A 22,838-nucleotide genomic window follows, 5' to 3' on the forward strand; every position below is an offset into this window, starting at 1 on the left:
AAACAAACCAATGCTTGCTGTTATAGCCTGGTTGTATACCCCATGGTGTGGTTACCTTGTTAGCATTAATCAGGTTACTGCATTGCAACTGGGATGCACTTTTTTGTTTTTTCTTTACATGAACTGTGTAAAACCACTACAGCTGTTTGATATTTAAATTTAGCTATGAAGATAGAGTTTCACACCACGGATGTTTACTTCAGCAACACAGTTGGTGTCTATTTTGTGAAGCGTTCTAATGAAGGGCACTCTTGTTTCTTATCATCCTTGAAGCTCCTCCATTTTCGGCTCTCTCAGTACCATGCCTTCCTCTTTTAAATGAGATGCAGAGGTTTGAAGATTTTCACGGTAGTTTTCAACCCTTTTTATTGCAAAGCAAGAGAAGCTGATTGTAGAATACAAGTGGTCAACATGATCCTTAAGCAATTGAAACGAATGGTCTGGTACAGAGATGGAACAGTAAAGATGAACTGAACACCAGTAATTGTGGATATTACCTCACCAATCCTGAAACTCGAATACCGGGCATGGATGCAACATTACATCAAAAAGAGATACTAGGCCACCTCAGATAGTAAATTTTTCAACACCTTTTTCCAAACAGCAAGGTTACACAATCCTTATGAATAGAAATAGAAATACCTACTGGATTTTCAATTTGCAGCACACTTATCACCATGGTCGCCTGATTGCATTACATTTAAAAGACAAACATTCATTTAAATTTCAGGTTAACATCTGAATGATAAGTTTTATTCCAACAATAAATACACATACATTGCTTGGCTGGACGACTCCAATGATTCATCTGCACCAGGAATTTCTCTTTTACCATAATACCAGCATTGAAAAAAATCACACCTGAAGCCACTAGAACCATTATTTTTTCATTACTTGATACGTTTCTTCATATACTCTGTATTTTAATCCTATCTTATCCATTTGTTATTTATTGTGCTTCTTTGGTGTTCACATTTTTTGCCAAATTTCCCTATTTTAGATCAATGAATAATATAATTTAAAATTCAGAGCATTGCAATAACAATTCTGTACATGTATTTACGATTTTAATATTTCACTACACCCAAGCAAAAAAACTTCTGGTGCAACATTTTTCTCCAATGACAGAATTGATAGTATTGAGTATGATTTTGACAATGGCTGTACCTGAACCACAAAAATTCTTACCTGCTTACATTTAGAAAGTCGCCTGAGTGAGATTCAGCAAAAATTTTACCAGAAGTTTAAGGTATAAATTTTGACTCCCAATACCTTTAGAGCTTTAGTATCAGAATCAATTGAAGAAGTGCTTTTGTAAATCAACCTAGTACTTGATAGAGTGATTGTTACATCAATTTACACAAAAAAACAGGAATAATACAAGGACATCCTAAAAATTTAACTGCTTCTCTATTGACAGAAGCTGTTTTCAATAACTTTTTATTTTCGTATCTGATATCCACCATTTGCAGAATTTTGTCTTTGATGTTAAACCCTAAGAGGCACTGGAAATTAGCCCCCTAACTCGTTAATGGCAAAACTGGCTGCAAATTACACAAGTTGGATTCAGTAGCGTGATTCTGTCCAGCCACCGAGAAGAGTAAGAGATGTTTATTGAAAAATACAAGATTCTGAGGAAAATTAATGAGAAGAATAAGAGAGGAGGCATCTCCTAGTGGGGGTATCAAGATGAGGAGTCTTTATCAAAATGAGGAGTCAGCCATTTATGACAGAGGTTGGAAGGTATTTCTTCCTTGAATGGATCATAAGAGTGGTGAAGGCAGAATTGCTGAACACATTCAAGGCAGATATTGATAGTTACTTGGATAATAAGTGATGTGGGAAGAAAGCAGGCATGTGGTGTTGACACCAGGATTGGAACAGTTGTGATCTTACTGAGCAGTGGGCAGCCCAAACAGGCGACTGGCCTGATCCTGATTATTACGTCCATATGTTGACTTGTAAGTGTGGAATGTTTTACAAAAACTATTTCTGAAGTGCCTGCATTTAAAGTAATTCACTTTATAAGGGCTGAAGTAGAGACGAACAATAAATATTTATATGGGCTAGTCTTTTCTGAATTAGATCGCGGAAATCATAGTTTCTGCTTTTTAATGGCATTTATCATCAATGTTTGGTGATTTTAAAAAAAAACAAATAATGCATGCAGAACTTTTTAAATAGAGAAATTAATGAACTTATGAGGAACAGTACAAGTTGTAAAAAAGACAATTTGACTGTTTTCCATTAAAGGTAAAAACTGTTCGAGTCACATATGGCTGTGCTGCCCATTGCACTGTGTAAACGTTTCATCAGCCCTCTGACTTTAAGTACAATCTCAAAGCTCCCCTAAGTTCACTCTCCTGCCAAAAATGTAGTTTTACAAGTGTTGAAAAGATTGATGAGATAACTTTCAGCTCACCAGGAAGAAATGCATTCCAAGATCATACGTAAAATACTTAAACCCCACAGACATGTAAATAATGCAGCATTTTTTTAAACAAAATCACTGGCTAATGCATTCCTATGACCTTTTATGTCTTTAATTAAAGTAAGCTGAAAAAGCTTAACATTAAAGTTAAACGCTTAAATACTGAAACATCTGTTAATAATAAACTTATGTATTTCTGGAAAATGAAGACCTTGATATACTAAGAGTACTCTAGATACAGAACTGTGTCTTAGGCACATCTATATAGCTAGGGTGCCTAATACTTTTGCACAGCACTGTAGTAATTTTATGTATTGCACTGTACTACTGCCACGAGAAAAAAAAGCCCATTTCATGATATGTGTGGGTAATGATAAATCTGATTCTGATATGGGTCTCTATTGTGGACTGAGAGTGGGAAGGGGGCAGGGAGAGGGAATCATGGTTAGGAAAAGGAAAAGGGAGAGGGTAGGGAGTAGGAAGTACCAGAGAGACACCCTGTAATGATTGATAAACCAATCGCTTGGAATCAGATGACCTTGCTTGGTGTCTTAGGGCTGGATGTGTCAGCACATACGCCACCACCTGTCCCGGCCCTCGTCTGCCACCTGTCCGACTCTCCTCCCGCGGTGCGGGGCTCCACCCTCACCATTCCCAACATCCTTTGCTTCCACCAGATTTACAAACTTTACTCTTCGCTCCACTTTCACAAACACAGCACTGTAGCTAGGTACTCCAGTTAGGTGTACTCTATGTGCCCGAGTCTTTTGCAAGGTACTGTACTCACAACATAATACACCAGATAACGTGTAGAATATTTTCTAGAAAACGGCATTGAATATGCCATCTGCTCTACTTCAACATTCCATGAAAGACCCAAATTTTTTGTTCTGATTAAACAAAATTAATGAGGGCTGAGCAATCCCAGTGCACTGTGGTGACCTTATTTGATAAAGGCAATATTAAAGAGTTTTCTACTTCATCGCTAAAAATAGCATTTTTTCTTTCATTAGTCAAAAGACACTACTGCTGAAAGCAGAATCTAATTTGGAATAATAAGTTACAATAGGTTAGACAGCAGAGCCCATGAGAAGACTCAAGTTGATGTTTATCTGCCCTTCTGCCCTTCATTATTTCAGCAAGCAGGGAAGCAGCAATAACCAACATTTCTACCTGGTGATGGAACTGACACCTGGACTTCATCCAGGTAGAAACAGTTCAGAAACAGGGATGGGAATTAGTTAATTAATACCACCAATAATAAAAGTTATTATAAGCAAAGTAGCATGAACAGTCACCATAACCACAGAGGGAAATTTGATGAACCTATATGAAAAATGCCTTAGCTACTTATAAAAATATTCTGAAAACGGAGTTAAATTTTTAGAATTTACAGTAACTAATAAACTCTTCTTGGGCTTCCAGCTGGGTACAAATATTAATTTTAACCAATGTTGCAATGACAAACTCTGCCACGCTTCTCTGCATTCACAGGGAATTCCATAAACGCCAGCCGTCCTGAGTCCCAGGTCATCTTTAACCCATGTAAGCTGTGATTCAAGCTTCCTTACAGGTTTGTGGATGGTATAATCTTAACAAAGACGAAGGATTTGCTCTAAGTAAGAACTGGAGTTCAATTGTAAGCAAGGTGGGACAACAGAAACCTGATTGGATGAGGATGAACCAATCACGAGAGACGGATGATCGGGATATAAATACCACTGGCTAGACATGCCCAGGCATCATGCCTAATGAAGATGGCAGAGTTTGTAATCAAAACGTTGGTTAAAATCGATACCTGTACCCGGCTGGAAGCCCGAGAAAAGGCTATTTGTTATATATGCCGGGAAAGCACTAGATCCTTTTTTACTGTAACTACTTCTGTCCATCTACTCTCCAAACATATGACATTAAGTGGGAGCAAACAAGCTTGAGATGGATAAATTTTACTTTTGTCCTTCATTCTCTTTGTTATTGACCCACATAAACCTGGGGGTGGGGGATGGACAGGAACCATCCACCCCTATGCACTAATCTGCCTGTATAGTCAGGTACCAGCTCCACTTCCAAGTCTCTTTCCTGCCTCTAAGCCCTGTGGTTCCAGGAAACGCTACATTCATTGAACTCGAGCCTCTAGCAATGCATTCCATCTTACTTCACTCAACCACCATCTTCCTGCTCTTTCTCCTGCTTTAAGCTGTCCTCTAAAACTCCCTCTTTACCAAGCATCCAAAACTCCCCTAAAATCTTGTCAGGTTTTGTTCCAGTAATTGATCTCCTGGAAGGAGCTTCACACTGAAGCTGTTATATTAATGCAGACTGTTGCTGCTGTGCCATTTAGTGAAAGATAGAAGAACGACATGCTTGATCTTTCCTTTCTTCAACAAAGTGAGGCTCAATCAGTTGGACAATTCAACCTGGTACCCTAATGCCCAGAATGTGAACAGGACATGTTCTGACCTGGTAGGTAGTTATTCAATGCTTTTAACTACCAGCAGCAGCCAAGTTAAATTTGAAGTGTAAAGAAACTGATTATTCCACGCAATTTGTGATAACTCCAGTAGGTGGCACTCACATCTGAAGTATTCAACCCTGACTAGTAATGTGATCCTGGTATATATACTATGATCTTTAGATACAGGAACAAAGCAAATATTTATTTAGAATTTTATTTTGCACTGTAAATACTAGGCAACATGGTGAAAAGCTGTAACTTTTCGAAGCTATTTTCACAATATCAAATTACTGTGTGAAAGACATGATACTTTCAAGTCTTTGATGGAACTTGACTACTGAAGTGCTTGGTATGACCCAATGTAACTTTTTAAAGCAAGAACTTTTCTGGTAACAGAAGACAATCAGTTATTCTAACTAATGGACCTGAAGTATTTACTTGTTTGTAGCTGAGCTTTGATGAATTTGCTTTAAAACTAACTGAACAATAAGTTGGTTCCTCAAACTCAGCAAAGAAATAATACAAATAACTTTTAAAAATATTGTTAACAAAATGGTTAAATAAATGTAATGCAGAGCACATAATACTTTGCAGTAATGAATATAGTAAGGCTAATTTAATTTTCCTCTTAAATGGAGTCAGATTAATTTTATTTTAATTATTACTCTACAAAATAAATACGGACTTCTTGCAGTTTATAAAACAATAGGATTAAAGATTTATCAATCAGATCATTCACAACATCACCCTTTTGTTCTATTGCAGTTGAATCAAAATAATTAGCAATTAACTTGACATTTCAAGAGAAGGTCCCCTGGGTTTAGAAACATAGAAACATAGAAAATAGGTGCAGGAGTAGGCCATTCGGCCCTTCGAGCCTGCACCGCCATTTATTATGATCATGGCTGATCATCCAACTCAGAACCCAGCCTTCCCTCCATACCCCGTGACCCCTGTAGCCACAAGGGCCATATCTAACTTCCTTTTAAACATAGCTAATGAACTGGCCTCAACAGTTTGCTGTGGCAGAGAATTCCACAGATTCACCACTCTCTGTGTGAAGAAGTTTTTCCTAACGTCGGTCCTAAAAGGCTTCCCCTCTATCCTCAAACTGTGACCCCTCGTTCTAGACCTCCCCAACATCGGGAACAATCTTCCCGCATCTAGCCTGTCCAATCCCTTTAGGATCTTATACGTTTCAATCAGATCCCCCCTCAATCTTCTAAATTCCAACGAGTACAAGCCCAGTTCATCCAGTCTTTCTTCATATGAAAGACCTGCCATCCCAGGAATCAATCTGGTGAACCTTCTTTGTACTCCCTCTATGGCAAGGATGTCTTTCCTCAGATTAGGGGACCAAAACTGCACACAATACTCCAGGTGTGGTCTCACCAAGGCCTTGTACAACTGCAGTAGTACCTCCCTGCTCCTGTACTCGAATCCTCTCGCTATAAATGCCAGCATACCGTTCGCCTTTTTCACCGCCTGCTGTACCTGCATGCCCACTTTCAATGACTGGTGTATAATGACACCCAGGTCTCGTTGCACCTCCCCTTTTCCTAATCGGCCACCATTCAGATAATAATCTGTTTTCCTATTTTTGCCACCAAAGTGGATAACTTCACATTTATCCACATTAAATTGCATCTGCCATGAGTTTGCCCACTCACCCAACCTATCCAAGTCACCCTGCATCCTCTTAGCATCCTCCTCACTGCTAACACTGCCACCCAGCTTCGTGTCATCCGCAAACTTGGAGATGCTGCATTTAATTCCCTCATCCAAGTCATTAATATATATTGTAAACAACTGGGGTCCCAGCACTGAGCCTTGCGGTACCCCACTAGTCACCGCCTGCCATTCTGAAAAGGTCCCGTTTATTCCCACTCTTTGCTTCCTGTCTGCTAACCAATTCTCCACCCACACCAATACCTTACCCCCAATACCATGTGCTTTAAGTTTGCACACTAATCTCCTGTGTGGGACCTTGTCAAAAGCCTTTTGAAAATCCAAATATACCACATCCACTGGTTCTCCCCTATCCACTCTACTAGTTACATCCTCAAAAAATTCTATGAGATTCGTCAGACATGATTTTCCTTTCACAAATCCATGCTGACTTTGTCCGATCATTTCACCGCTTTCCAAATGTGCTGTTATCACATCCTTGATAACTGACTCCAGCAGTTTCCCCACCACCGACGTTAGGCTAACCGGCCTATAATTCCCCGGTTTCTCTCTCCCTCCTTTTTTAAAAAGTGGGGTTACATTAGCCACCCTCCAATCCTCAGGAACTAGTCCAGAATCTAACGAGTTTTGAAAAATTATCACTAATGCATCCACTATTTCTTGGGCCACTTCCTTAAGCACTCTGGGATGCAGACCATCTGGCCCTGGGGATTTATCTGCCTTCAATCCCTTCAATTTACCTAACACCACTTCCCTACTAACATGTATTTCGCTCAGTTCCTCCATCTCACTGGACCCTCTGTCCCTTACTATTTCTGGAAGATTATTTATGTCCTCCTTAGTGAAGACAGAACCAAAGTAATTATTCAATTGGTCTGCCATGTCCTTGCTCCCCATAATCAATTCACCTGTTTCTGTTTGCAGGGGACCTACATTTGTCTTTATCAGTCTTTTCCTTTTTACATATCTATAAAAGCTTTTACAGTCCGTTTTTATGTTCTCTGCCAGTTTTCTCTCATAATCTTTTTTCCCCTTCCTAATTAAGCCCTTTGTCCTCCTCTGCTGAACTCTGAATTTCTCCCAGTCCTCAGGTGAGCCACTTTCTCTGGCTAATTTGTATGCTACTTCTTTGGAATTGATACTATCCCTAATTTCTCTTGTCAGCCACGGGTGCACTACCTTCCTTGATTTATTCTTTTGCCAAACTGGGATGAACAATTGTTGTAGTTCATCCATGCAACCTTTAAATGCCTGCCATTGCATATCCACCGTCAATCCTTGAAGTGTCATTTGCCAGTCTATCTTAGCTAATTCATGTCTCATACCTTCAAAGTTACCCCTCTTTAAGTTCAGAACCTTTGTTTCTGAATTAACTACGTCACTCTCCATGTTAATGAAGAATTCCACCATATTATGGTCACTCTTACCCAAGGGGCCTCTCACGACAAGATCGCTAATTAACCCTTCCTCATTGCTCAAAACCCAGTCCAGAATAGCCTGCTCTCTAGTCGGTTCCTCGACATGTTGGTTCAAAAAACCATCCCGCATACATTCCAAGAAATCCTCTTCCTCAGCACCTTTACCAATTTGGTTCACCCAGTCTACATGTAGATTGAAGTCACCCATTATAACTGCTGTTCCTTTATTGCACACATTTCTAATTTCCTGTTTAATACCATCTCCGACCTCACTACTACTGTTAGGTGGCCTGTACACAACTCCCAGCAGCGTCTTTGGCCCCTTAGTGTTACGCAGCTCTACCCATATCGATTCCACATCTTCCCGGCTTATGTCCTTCCTTTCTATTGCGTTAATCTCTTTTTTAACCAGCAACGCCACCCCACCTCCCCTTCCTTCGTGTCTATCCCTCCTGAATATTGAATATCCCTGAACGTTGAGCTCCCATCCCTGGTCACCCTGGAGCCATGTCTCTGTGATCCCAACTATATCATAATCATTAATAACAATCTGCACTTTCAATTCATCCACCTTATTACGAATGCTCCTTGCATTGACACATAAAGCCTTCAGGCGCTCTTTTACAACTCTCTTAGCCCTTTTTAATGCTTGCCCTGGATTTGTCGGCCTGCCACTTTTACTTTTCCCCTTTGTACTTTTTGCTTCTACACTCACTTTACACTCCTCTGTCTCTCTGCACTGGTTCCCATCCCTCTGTTGTGAACTAACCTCCTCACACCTAGCCGCTTTAATTTGATTCCCACCCCCCAACCATTCTAGTTTAAAGTCACCTCAGTAGCCCCCGCTAATCTCCCTGCCAGGATATTGGTCCCCCTAGGATTTAAGTGTAACCCGTCCTTTTTGTACAGGTCACACCTACGCCAAAAGAGGTCCCAATGATCCAAAAACTTGAATCCCTGCCCCCTGCTCCAATCCCTCAGCCACGCATTTATCCTCCACCTCATCGCATTCCTACTCTCACTGTCGCGTGGCACAGGCAGTAATCCCGAGATTACTACCTTTGCGGTCCTTTTTCTCAACTCCCTTCCTAGCTCCCTATATTCTTCTTTCAGGACCTCATCCCTTTTCCTACCTATGTCATTGGTACCTATATGTACCAGGACCTCTGGCTCTTCACCCTCCCACTTCAGGATATCTTGGACACGATCAGAAATATCCCGGACCCTGGCACCAGGGAGGCAAACTACCATCCGAGTCTCTGGACTGCGTCCACAGAATCGCCTATCTGACCCCCTTACTATCGAGTCCCCTATCACAACTGCCCTCCTCTTCCTTGCCCTACCCTTCTGAGCTACAGGGCCAGACTCTGTGCCGGAGGCAGGGCCACTGTCGCTTCCCCCGGGTAAGCTGTCCCCCCCAACAGTACTCAAACAGGAGTACCTGTTGTTAAGGGGCACAGCCGCCGGGGTACTCCTCATCACCTGCCTTTTCCCCTTCCCTCTCCTAACCGTGACCCACTTGTCTGCCTCCCGTGGCCCCGGCGTGACCACCTGCCTTCCACTCCTCTCTATCACCTCCTCGCTCTCCCTGACCAGACGAAGGTCATCGAGCTGCAGCTCCAGTTCCGTAACTCAGTGATATCTCCACTCGGTTCGGGCTATCATAAACGCAGGAAGATGTTTCAGAAATAAAACAAAAAGGAACATGGAACCATAGGTAATGACATATACACTTATAAACCCACTTGAAGATATAAGCAGTAAATGAATCCAATTAAGTTTGTACAGAAAGGCTACCAAGGTGATCAGGAATAGTAAATATTAGAGATCTGAGCAGCTCCTTTCTTCAAAAATGAAACCAAACTAATTCCTTTTCACTTAATATAAATGGAAAATCTTTAATATTCAAAAAGAAAAGATTCAATGAGGTTTTGAATCACTTTGCAGAATGACCAATGTGGAGAAACCAATGCTCACGTTACTCATTTTGATCCCCCTTTTATATTCTCTGCAGTTTCTTGCAGTGTTGGTCGCAAATCTCTAATTGCTCATTTATTGCTCCAAACCAATCCTGGCTTAATTTTCTCCTAAAAGCTGTCTGATAGCACAGAGAGTTTTTACTTGCAGCATTCAGCTTGAACTCAGTGATATCTCCACTCGGTTCGGGCTATCATAAACGCAGGAAGATGTTTCAGAAATAAAACAAAAAGGAACATGGAACCATAGGTAATGACATATACACTTATAAACCCACTTGAAGATATAAGCAGTAAATGAATCCAATTAATCTCCGTCTTGTGACATTGAGTAGCTGTGGCAGGTAAATTTTGACAAGTAGTGTAAGTATAAAGTAAGTTTTGTTTATTTCAGGTTGTGTTTATCACTAGGACAAAGACATTTTTCAAAAGTCTATATTACATAATTGTTATCTGGATAGTAATTATCAGATTGTCATGCATTTGACATTCAATATGCGGATGAGAAGAAATATCACCAATTAATAATTTCAGGAAACTGTTGAATTTAATTAGTGATTAGGAAAAAAAAATTAATGTGAAGCAGTCATTGGGTCCTTCATACCAAAGCAGTTGAGATGTATCCCGTGATCTGGAGGACAAAGTTTCAACTGAGGTTGAAATTCTAACCTATTAAACACCCAGGAAGAAATTTATTTTGGGAGACTAGAGTTAAACAACTTAGCAGGTGGACATGCGTTCTACTCCATGTCTAAAATTTGGGAAATGTCCCTTAAAACAAATTTGATAAGCAAAATGTGCAGTCATTACTATACTGTGCGATTAATGCCCACATTTGACGGTAAAGTTTTTTGCTGTGTGGAGTCCCGGAAATTGATCTATCCAGCAAAGATAGAATGCTGAGATATTTCCCACCAACTGAGCTTAGAATGCACTTCATCTCTAGTTGGAGGAGAATTTGGAACTAAGCAACTGTTCTAAAGCATGGAACAGTAAACAGAAACAGCAACACAATTTAGGAAGGGAGCCTTTATTCCCCCCAGTTTGTACAGAAAGGAAAGAGAACACAGACAAAAGTACATATGCTACTACGTCAAGTTTATTGAAAAAGAAGAAATAGAAAATAAGTGAAAGTCAACAAGGAAAAGCAGTTTACATCAAAACAGCCATTAATAATGTTAATAATCTCAAAAGTTGTATAAATAGATTTCTGATCTGTTATAAAAATGTGTTTAGTAATGAAAATTGAAATGTTCACATATTTTACTTTCCACATTCAAAATTTAAATTTTTATACTTTTTTTTCCATTAAAGGTTGCAGTTCCTCAGAATTTCGGTTGATAATGTCAGGAAATAACAATGCTTCAATCTTTGTCATGCATACAAATACCACTTGGAACAAAACTACAAAGCTTACAGCATTAAGCACTGCTCTAGGAATATTAAAAACTTTGAACAGCTTTGATTCGTTGCAGAAAATGAAGAAAAGATTTACTAGTTTTAACATTTTTGTTGCTTTTGTAACTCATATAAGCTCTGATATTTAGATTTAATCGCTATCATGTAACCAATGACCAAAATCCATTGTCATGTTAATTTTTTTCCCTCTCCTTACAGAGGTAGATTTGGATGAATTCTGTTTTGCTTGCATATTTATCTGAATCCCAGACTGCATGACAGGTCCTGCTAGGTTCACAGGCAGGATACTGTCAAAACCTTTCATCATTTGGTGCAGACTTTCATTCATGCCATCTACCTCCCCGTTACTCGTAGCTGTGATCTGACATGACATCTCAGAACTGTTTGACTCCTCTGTCTTAGACTCATAGAAAGACTCTTCAGAAAACTTTGCATGAATAGGTAAGAAAGGCTGAGTAAAGAAAGAAGAAAGACCACAGATGAACATAAAAGCAAAATAAGGCTAAATATCAGTAATGGAGAAATCTAGATGGCACAAAAAATTGACATGCTTTACTACTCCATTTTTACTTACCAAACATTTCAATGAAGTTCCACTCCATGCAGCATGGACAGTACTACCAGCCAGACAATACATAGGGAGTTTTATCAAGAGAATTGAACTTTTAACTGCATACAACCTTTCAATCTTGTGCTCCTGAAAACTTATTTTTATTGTTTTGTAGCAGGAAAGTTAATTCATATTTTTTTTAATTACAAAAAGTAACTTTCTCTTATTTCTTTTGGATTTTTCTTTACCTACTCTTGAATAGTTCATTTTATTAACTAGATACTAAAATGAAACTATGCAAAGAAGTCCTTCATTGCTATTAAATACATGTACATGTGACACAGATTGCTGAAAGTTGCCTCACAGGTGGATAGGGTAGTTAAGAAAGCTTATGAGGTGTTAGCTTTCATAAGTCGAGGGATAGAGTTTAAGAGTCGCGATGTAATGATGCAGCTCTATAAAACTCTGGTTAGGTCACACTTGGAGTACTGTGTCCAGATCTGGTCGCCTTACTATAGGAAGGATGTGGAAGCATTGGAAAGGGTACAGAGGAGATTTACCAGGATGCTATCTGGTTTAGAGAGTATGCCTTATGATCAGAGATTAAGGGAGCTAGGGCTTTACTCTTTTGAGAGGAGGAGGATGAGAGGAGACATGATAGAGGTGTACAAGATAATAAGAGGAATAGATAGAGTGGATAGCAAGCGCCTCTTCCCCAGGGCACCACTGCTCAATACAAGAGGACATGGCTTTAAGGTAAGGGGTGGGAAGTTCAAGGGTGATATTAGAGGAAGGTTTTTTACTCAGAGAGTGGTTGGTGCGTGGAATGCACTGCCTGAGTCAGTGGTGGAGGCAGGTACACTAGTGAAGTTTAAGAGACTACTAGACAGGTATATGAAGGAACTTAAGGTGGGGGCTTATATGGGAGGCAGGGTTTGAGGGTCGGCACAACATTGTGGGCCAAAGGGCCTGTACTATGCTGTACTATTCTATGTTCTATGACACAGTGACCTTTATCTCCTAACAGTAGCTTTCAGGAGAGAGCTCCTTATGTTATAGCAATGATCCCTTCTATAGAAAAGCTGAAAAATATGTACAAAGATAGTGAAGTCACAACTTGTGACAGTCATAAAAGGGAACAACTTTCTGAAATATATCAAAATTTTGAAACCAACACTCTGTATAGTTGGGTTTCTTCAAAATCTAAAAAATGAACAAAAAGCTAACTCAGTTTACCCAAATATATTTTGTATTATGGGCAAATCTCGGGCACCACTGAAGCAGTTACTGTGACGCTATTACAGCTCAGAACATTCCGGAGTCCGGAGTTCAATTCTGGTGCCATCCTCCCCGTGGAATGTGCGAGTTTTCTCCAGGTCCTCCGGTTTCCTCCCTCAGTCCAAAGACTTACCGGGTAGGTTAACTGGTCATTGTAAATTATTCTGTGATTAGGTTAGGGTTAATCATGTTTGTTGGGGGTTCCTGGGACGGTGTAGCTCGAAGGGATGGATGGGCTTTCTCCACACTACATCACTAAACAAATAAATCTCGATATAATTAGATTTTCCCTCAAGTACAGAAAGTTATGTAGGTAGTAGATGATCTGAAGAAGTCTGTAATCTGTACGGCAAAGCAGTCGGCACAAAGCTTCCATAGTAATGAAGTCATAATGTTCCGCAACAAACCTAAAAATCTTGTTGTTTTTTAAATGATAGATTACCCTTCTTACATGCAGAACGACAAATGAAGAGCTGGAGTTTTGTTTAGATGTTTCAGTTGATGATTAAGTGATCTTTTTTAATCACAGTTAAATATAAAAGAATAATTTTAGTATTAATATTTCGAAGTCTGTAAACTGAAGTCCAAATACAGTAATAAGGTCGGACACTTACCGGAGCACTGGATTGTTCCAGCAGGTTTTGCTCCCACATTTTCAAGCGTCTTTCTCGTTCCTTCAACTCTTGTTCTTTTGTGCTCAGATCACGTTCCAGTTTCTTTAGCCTTTCCAAAGTAGCCTCAATTTCACATCTGTCGAAGACAATCTTACTAGTCACTAACAGATACAATTTGTTCCAGATTCCCACATATGGGAGATCACCCATTTTTTAAAGCTGAAATCAAAAAATCATTTCATTTATGAATTTGGAAAAAGGTTCTATATTTTGCATCTTATTTCTGCATCTCAGTTCATCTGCAACGCCTACTATTTTGTAAATAAAATTAATTTTCTATGGTGTGTTTTAAAAATTGCTTTTTTTTTTGGGGTATAATGTCAAAGAATATCCTCGGGCCAAGATGATTTCCACTCTCAGAGTGGCATAGAGTAGACAGACAATATCTTTTTCCCGGGATTGAAATGTCCAGCACCCAAGGGCATACAACTAAGGTGAGGGGTTAAGTTCAAAGGGGATGTGAGGGGCAAGCTTTTTTTCAAACAGTGATGGGTGCCTGGAAAGTGCGGTCTGAGGTGGTGGTAGAGGCAGATACATCAGGGATTCTTAAGAGATGTTTAGATAAGCACATGAATATGAGGGAAATGAAAGAATATGGATATTATGGAAGCAGAAGGGATTAGTTTAGTTGGCAATTTGATTACTAACTAGACAATGGGGTGACCCGCTGGGGCACCCTTTGAGAGAAGGGTAGTGCAGTCTGACGTGACCAGAATGAACATTAAGTTTTCCTGAATGCTATTGATATCGCTTTGCTTTGGAAACTGAAGTAGAAAACCACAGTTTATTGAAGAAGAATGACGCGTAGCAAAGCAAATAGAGCTGCTCCTCATTTAACGAAGGACACTTTTGATGGCATCATTTCTGGTTTATCTGCCACCCTCGTGCCTCTTATTATCATTCTGAAGAAGTGCAGTCTTTTCATCCCCCGTTTCTTCATCTCTTCTGCTGTTTGTTGTTTGTCTCTGATCCTGGAGATGTGCATGCCTCTCCTCCTCTGTCTTCTTCTCTCATCTTTTTTTGTCCTGACTCTTTGATCCTGGAATCGTGCGGCCCTGGCCTCATCCAATTCTTGTTCTCTCCCTCTCCTTGCCACTTCCCGACGACGTTTGGCGTCATCTCTTGACCATTTTTTTTTTACCTAATGCTGGATAGAAGATACAAAGCAGTAACACCAAAGGATGCTGATTATTGTTGATGATGTGCTTGGCGCTCTCCTAAATGGACGTGATATAATCACCGCTGTCCTTTGACTGTAGCAAAGGGTTTTATGGGTGTCTTGAAGTACATCATTACAATAAGATTTAATTATCTCTTATTGATGGGTGGCAGTTAGATCTGTCCCAATCCTGCACATGCTGATGGTGATTAGCAGAATGTGACCACTCGAAATAGAGCTGGCCTGCCCTTTTGCTCCAGTAGGTGTCGCTGCTGAGACTGGCCGTGCGCATGCGTCGGGCTGTCACGTCCTGATTTCTATGATGGCGGATTGGCTCTTGGGTTAAAAGGGAGCCTGCTGATTTTTGCGAATGAGCAATTTTATGCAAATATATAACCCTGAACTTTGCCTGCATTCTGTAAGTTAGTGCATTTTAATTCGATTTAGCCAAAAAAAGTGCCGCTGTAATGCGCCGTTTGCACTAATTGGAGGTCACAAACAGACAGACAGAGCATGAGAGTTTTAGTATTATATAGATCCAACTGGGTCAGCACAACATTGCAGGCCGAAGGGCCTATTCCTGTGCTCTACTGTTCTATGTTCTATACCTGACTGTCAGGGACATGAAGAAACACTACGAAAAAAAACCTTCTGGCGCACATGGGTCTCTCCAGGTCCAACCAAAGGCATAATTGTTAGTTCTTTACAGCGTTTTTTTGACTGGATATAAAGATTGTCAAGTTCTGTAGGTCTACCCCATCAGCGAAATGCTCGATAGCGATGGAGCTGGACTTAATCTGCACCGTGTTGTCACCTGGATTTGTTGCATGCATTGTTGTACAGAGGTGGCGCACAGCTCAATAAATGGTGCAAATGATGGTCTTGGATGATTTTATTGTGATTGCAAGACACTATTGGACATTGGCAACGTAAAATACTGCAAGTCCAGTCCACTGGTTCAGTGGCAGACCAGGCCCTCACGCCATGGTGTCACCTGTTGCAGCCGCCCAGGAGAGGAGAGGCCGTTGGTGGTGTGGGAGACAGCAGAGGACTCTGTGGATGTACTGGAATCCATACCGGGATGGGGGCTAGCTGCTCCCATCAGTGCTGCCTTCCAGCGTTCAGTCGGTGGAAGACAAGGTGTGCCACGAATCGACAGGCTATGCTCAGGGACTTGGGCTATTTTAATTTGTGTGACTGCGTGTTTTTCTACATTCGTAACTATAAGTGCTATTTGCTTTTGGTACCGTGTTTTGTATTTTAGCCCCAGAGGAAGGCTGTTTCATTTGGGTATGGTTGGATAGCAATTAAACTTGAACTTGAAAAGCTTTAAACAATATGATTTGTTGGGAAGCTTTGGCTTCTGCTGCTTGCAGACTTTTCCTCTTTGCACAAATTCAGGAATATGTTCCAAACTACATGGCCAGAAGATGCAAATGAAGCTATGGGGTAGCATGGGGCTAAACGTGAGCCATGGGCTGGGTCTAGACAATAGACAATAGGTGCAGGAGTGGACTATTCGGCCCTTCAAGCCAGCACCGCCATTCACTGTGATCATGGCTGATCATCCACAATCAGTACCCCGTTCCTGCCTTCTCCCTTGACTCTGCTATCATTAAGAGCTCTATCTAACTCTTTCTTGAAAGCATCCAGAGAGCTGGCCTCCACTGCCTTCTGAGGCAGGCTAGCATGATAGTGTTCATCATTTTTACAACTAGAATTTGTTATTCTCCTTTGTATTAGCATTTTCATATGTCACCCAGGTTTCCTCATTCATTGTTGGGGAAACACTTTGAACAGGCCACTTTATTCTCCAACGTCAGCCTGTATCTACTGTACCTCACTCTGACTCTCCATTTCTCAGTCTCCAAAAAGACTAAGCACCCTTGAGGTTTCAAGTCCATCATTCCCAGAAAAACTCCTTCCCCATGCATTTATCAGTGCCATCCCATAATTTCCAACGTAGTAATTCACACCCGGTAATACATCCGGTACCCATATCACCCAGTAATTTATCCCGTACCCCATTTCAATGACTTCTATATCTCAGACAAACAAGTACATGTATTACAACTTCCCTCCCCTGCAGCTTGATACACTCTCCCGTTTCGTGAGTATTGATTTGCACAGTTAAACATTTCAATGCTATTGGAAACAACTGTTTAGAGCAATCAATAATAAGACATCAACTGTGTGTGAAATGTTAAATTTTTGCTTGGCTTTGGTAACAACTTAATAGTAAAAAAAAATCCCAATGTCATTTTTTCCACTGTCAAAACACAGCAGCTGATCTTGACCGGCTGAAAGCAATGCATGTGATATCTGTACTGAGCAGTAAATCACCATCTCTCATAGCTGAGAAGTGTTTTTAATTGGTTATTATTGATGTAAAAATCTATAAATATTGGTGATGGCTTTATATGTGATGACCGTGAATGTAACTCGAAACCGCTACCATCTGAACCTATGCAACTCAGCTGCTTAACATTTAACTTTTAGTTTTGTATCATTACTTCTTTTTAAAAAAAATCGAAAATGCCAGAAGATTTCTAAAATGTTAGATTTTTAAAATTTGCTTTATGACAGCTGTCACATAAAATTAAACACATCCTTCAATAGAAATCAGACTGGCCATCTTAATGGTTAACTGAAGCATGAGTGTAGAGGAAACTCTAGTGCTCCTATAACCGTGCCAGCAGGGAACAGCTCAGTACCATATCAGGCAGTAAATTACTCACTGTGCTACTGCTCAGAAATTCTCTCGTGCACAACACTCTTGTACTGAACCACACTTTTGAACGTGGGTTTTAAACCCTTTGTGTGTGGAATGGAAGCAGACGGCTGAGTACACAAAGTGTACAGCACACATTTGGAACACCAAGCACCAACGCTTACATATTCAGGCCTACAAACGGCATGAGACATTCACATGGAAAGAGGAGAGTCAATGCCTGCCTTGGTATTAGTTAAAGGGGTTTGGCCTTTTCTGGTCTACTGAAAGGCAACGAAAGCATGGATATTCTGGCATGCAGGAATGAAGAATTTTACTTGAAAGGAAAGGCCTTTGTTCTATTGTATCCAACCATGACTGTAACCTAAAAGTATTAACATCTGAGCCTGTTTCTAGTGCCTTGGGCATTGCACTTGATGTATGATGCTGTGGAGGCCTCGTAAACAAAATTAGCTCCATCCATTCCACAGTGCATGCTTGATGTGCCTTTTTAAATGTGTTTAAGCAATCTATATACTAACTTAATTTGAAAGTGCATGTCTGTCCGCACAAAAGTAAGGCATATGATAATTTCTTTTCTAAGCTCCTAGAGCTAAATCTATTAGTACAGTTAATCTGCATTAAAAAAATCAATTAAAATTCAAGGTACTGGCATACCAGTGATCATAATACGTCACACTATTTAGAGCACACTATATGAGTTAATTGCATTTTGTCATCTGAACATTTTTCCTGCAGGCTGCTACGCTGAAAACCAGATGCCACAAAGTTCTTTATAAGGTGTTCTAAACCTACATTTTTGAAATTTATAAAAGAATGCTGCATCAGACTTAACTGAAAATTGCAGGCTCATTTAAGTGTCAAACTATTTCATTCAAACAGCATTGTTCAAACTGAAGTCTTTCTATGGAATATACCTCTCCATATATAACGGTCGGTATTCTCTAGCCATCACAATCACTCATATTTACTATTTGTTAAACTCCCTTGCCAGTCACAATCTTCTCAACTGCTCAATAATGTCCAGTCTCTGCCTACATCAAAAATGCTTTTCTTTCATATTATTTTTCCTTTATTTCCTTATTATTATAGATAGATAGATAGATATACTTTATTAATCCCGAGCAAAATTTGGTTTCGTTACAGCTGCACCAACCAAGAAAAGAGCGTAAATATAGCAATACAAAAAAACCCCAGCAATCAAACAACAAAATGCAAACTATGCCAGATGGAAAATAAATCCAGGAGCAGCCTATTGGCTCAGGGTGTCTGACCCTTCACGGGAGGAGCTGCAATTTCGATGGCCACAGGGAGGAACGATTTCCCGTGCCGCCAAGTGTTGTATCACAGTGGAACGTGGCCGAAGTCTAACAGTAAAAAGTTCAATATCCAGTCTGCAAACACATTCCTCGATCGTAATGTGCCCCGGATTGCACCATCTGTTATTAATCAGATCAGTAAGCCTCTTTCCTCGATTATGCTTCTCTTTGTGCTTATATATCTATCAAAGTGTTCTATCCATTTTGAGTCCAATCTATCTCTGCTCTCAATTTTCTACCATCCTTTCCAATTTAGTTTTCGTACAGAAATTGGTCTATACTGTCCAGATCACTGCTTCACCCACAACTACTCAAGAATTACACTGCCCAGCAAGATTAAGGTCTGTTTTAATCTTTCTGCCAGAATATTAAAATGTGGGCTGTTACCTTCCACCAATGGAGTTTCTGATCTCAGTCGCACAGTCAAAGAAAAGTGTTAGCTGGGAAGGAAGACCAGATATTCCTTTTGCAGTTTTTAAAAATATCACAAGTCGGGGCACAGAAAATGCTCCAAGCAAAATAAAGGAGCAAATAATCAATTTATTTGCTAATTCATTAATCAACTATAATTAGCTATCAAAACTACAGTATATCTTATTTCTAAAGCTACTGGTTTACAATGGCAAAATAATTTAACTGAAACAAGATTGCATTTCATCAGTCCTTATTTTGGATCACATATTTCTGTAACTTTAATTAAAGTTATAAACTTCTAGTTTAACTATTATCCACATCTCAGTGCTTGCACCATCATTTAAAAATGTTCTCATATTAGTGGGTATGATGCAGAAATTGTACAGTATCTAACTTCAATTTGTGAACCCTATGCCATTCATTAGTGTCTGCTGAGTCACTGCCAGTATGTTTTCGGGGAGAGCAACGCTATTTATATGATCTCATGTGACACATAAAAATAAAGCTTTACCTCATGCTCATGGTCACTTTTTCCATTCAGTCAACTCTGTCATACTGATTTTCTTGGGGTCATAATTTGATTAAAAATATTCACGGAATTTATTACAAGTCTATTTGCATTGTCCTACTTTGACTTGAACATTTTATTCTGCCTAGATTTTTTTTCTACTTTGGTCCAGCTACAGGAAGCACATAGTCTTGAACTAACGTCACCACTTTCAAGAATAAAGCCTGTAATTACTTAATACAGATCTGAGTGAAAATCATTCTCCCCCCTCTTCCTCTGTTGTCCTAACTTTTACCTCCTCTCGCCTACCTATTACATCCTATGTCCCCTCCTTCTTTCCTTTCTCCTGTAGTCCACTCTATTCTCCTTCTTCTCCAGCCATTGACCTTTTCCACCCACTTGCTTTCACCTTTCACCTTCCCCTTCCCCCCACTTTTTTATTCTGGCATCTTCCCCCTTCCTTCTCAGTTCTGAAAAAGGGTCCTGGCCCAAAACGTCGACTGTCTGTTCATTTCCACAGAAGCTGCCTGACCTGCTGAGTTCCTCCAGCATTTTGTGTGCGTTGTTTTGGAATTCCAGCATCTGCAGAATTTCTCATGTTTACCTTTAACAACAATATTTATTTATTTACTATAATCTACAAAAAAAATCAATTAGTTTCCCCATAACTTACAATCAGAGCTATCAGATCAATGAGATTTAAACATCTAACCAATGAATCCTGAACATAATGACTGAATTTTTGTTTTTGAGGAAGTGAAAAGGAGCTAGTGAGAGAAATGAGTTTGATTTGATGCTTTAAATTCAATCCATGGCCAGGTACAAGAGGGTGAGACAGGTGAGGGATCCCAGAGGTAGTGCTGTTGGGAGACTCAGACCTTGGGCTTGCCCAACAGTCTGATATTCTCACTCTCAGTGCGGGCAACAGTAGGAGCAATCCAACCATTGCACTGTGGTTCTTGGAGCCATCCTGTGGGGTGGGAGAGAAGAGAAAAGTCATTGTAAATGGTGATAGTATAGTCAGGGAAAAGACCGAGAGTCATGAAGGCTGTGTCTCCTGTCGAGTGTCCAAGTTTGGGATATCTCATCTGACCTGAGGAGGAATCTGGAGGAGGAGGAAAAAGATCCAGTTGTTGTGACCCATGTGGTTAGCAACGATGTGCATATCCTAGAGAACAAGAGGTTCTGCTGAAGGAATATGAGCAGATAAAGACTAAAATTAAAAAGCAGAACCAAAAAGGTAATTATCCCTGGATTGCTACCTGACCCACAGGCAAAATGGCACTGGGTCAGTAACATTACACAGCTAAATGTTCAAAGACTGTTGCAGGAGAAGTGTTAAAAGTGTAAAGTAAATTTGTTATCAAAGTACATATACTGTATGTTACCATATACTACCTTGAAATTCATTTTCCTGCATCCATTTACAGGAGAAAAGAAAGACAAAAGAATTTTACCAAAAAAAAACTGTACATAAACAGACAAGGCTGACAAACACCAATGTGTAAAATACAGGCTGTGATCATGCTGGGTTGTAAAGAGTACTTACAGTGAGTCTGTAGGTGGTAGAATCAGTTCAGAGTCGTGGTGAATGAAGTTATCCACACTGGTTCAGGAGCCCAATCGTTGCATGGTTATAATTGTTCCTGAACCTGGTGGTGTGGGGGCCTAAGGTTTCTGTACCTCCTGCCCAACCCCACAACCCTGATTAACCCTAGCCTAACCACAGGACAATTTACGATGGCCAATTAACCTACCTTTGGACTGTGGGAGGAGACTGGAGCACCTGGGGAAAACCCGTACAATCCACAGGGAGCACACACAGAGACTCCTTACAGAACGGCACCAGAATTGAACTCCAAACGCCAGAAATACCCCGAGCTGTAAAAGCATCACGCTAATTTCTACGCTACCGTGGTCCATTATATGCTGATTCAACACCACCTTTGATTTGGCCATCAACAAACTTAAATGCTTGGGGCTGTACTTAGCCACACAATCACAAGTATAAACTGAGTAGGGAGCAGGGTGGGGTGGGGGAGGGGTGGTGTTAGGAAACAGCTCAGCTGTCTACTTGTGTGGATGGAGAGTGCGAAGGAGATGCTGCTGCCAACAGTGTCTAACAGTGAGGAGATTACGGATCCAATTGCATAGGGAAGTACCAAAGTCCAGGTCTCAGAGCTTGGTGGATTTGAATTCATCGGAGATTGACAACAGCATTGGTGAAGGAGGGAGCTCTTCCATTGAGCTAGGCTCCATCTGAAGAGTCTCAGCCCGAAATGTCAACTGCTTGTTCATTTCCATGGATGCTGCCAGACCTGCTGAATTCCTCCAGCATTTTGCTCTGCTCACTTTACACCTATGACTATGTGGCTCGGTACAGGTCCAACACCATATACAAGTTTGCTGATGACACCCCTGTTGTGGGCTGTATCACTGGTGGTAATGAATCGGCAAACAGGAGGGAGACTATAAATCTGTCTGAGTGGTGTCATAACAACAACCTCTCACTCAATGTCAGCAAGACCAAGGAACTGATTGTAGACTTCAGGAAACAAACACCAAAGGTCCATGTGCCAATTCTCACTGGAGGATCGGAGACGAGGGGGATCAGTAACTTTAAATTCCTGGGCGTCACTACCTCAATGGACCTGTCCTGGACCCAACATATAAATCTTAATTCCAAAGAAAGCACAACAGTGCTTCCTTAAAAGGCAGCAGAGATTCGGTGTGACATCAAAAACCTTGACAAACTTCTATAGACTTGTAGTGGAAAGTGTATTGACTGGCTGCATTATGGCTTGGTATGGGAACACC

General features: G+C 40.4%; 1 protein-coding gene across 4 annotated transcripts in view; it reads right to left on the minus strand.

Moving 5' to 3' along the window:
- Nucleotides 1–22,838, minus strand: part of LOC134348579 (mitogen-activated protein kinase kinase kinase 20-like) — a 125,244-nt gene that overhangs the window by 47,813 nt on the left and 54,593 nt on the right. For 3 of the 4 annotated variants that reach the window (XM_063052170.1, XM_063052171.1, XM_063052169.1), the window contains 2 exons: nucleotides 13,831–13,966; nucleotides 11,019–11,839 (listed from right to left, as the gene is read on the minus strand). In XM_063052170.1, coding sequence (XP_062908240.1) covers nucleotides 11,519–11,839; nucleotides 13,831–13,966 — 457 coding nt within the window. In that variant the 3' untranslated portion in view covers nucleotides 11,019–11,518. Of the gene's footprint in view, nucleotides 1–11,018; nucleotides 11,840–13,830; nucleotides 13,967–22,838 lie in introns of those variants that run through there. The other variant, XM_063052173.1, reaches the window with a different exon arrangement.

The sequence above is a fragment of the Mobula hypostoma genome, chromosome 6, assembly GCF_963921235.1.
Source record: "Mobula hypostoma chromosome 6, sMobHyp1.1, whole genome shotgun sequence".
Classification (NCBI taxonomy): Eukaryota; Metazoa; Chordata; class Chondrichthyes; order Myliobatiformes; family Myliobatidae; genus Mobula; species Mobula hypostoma.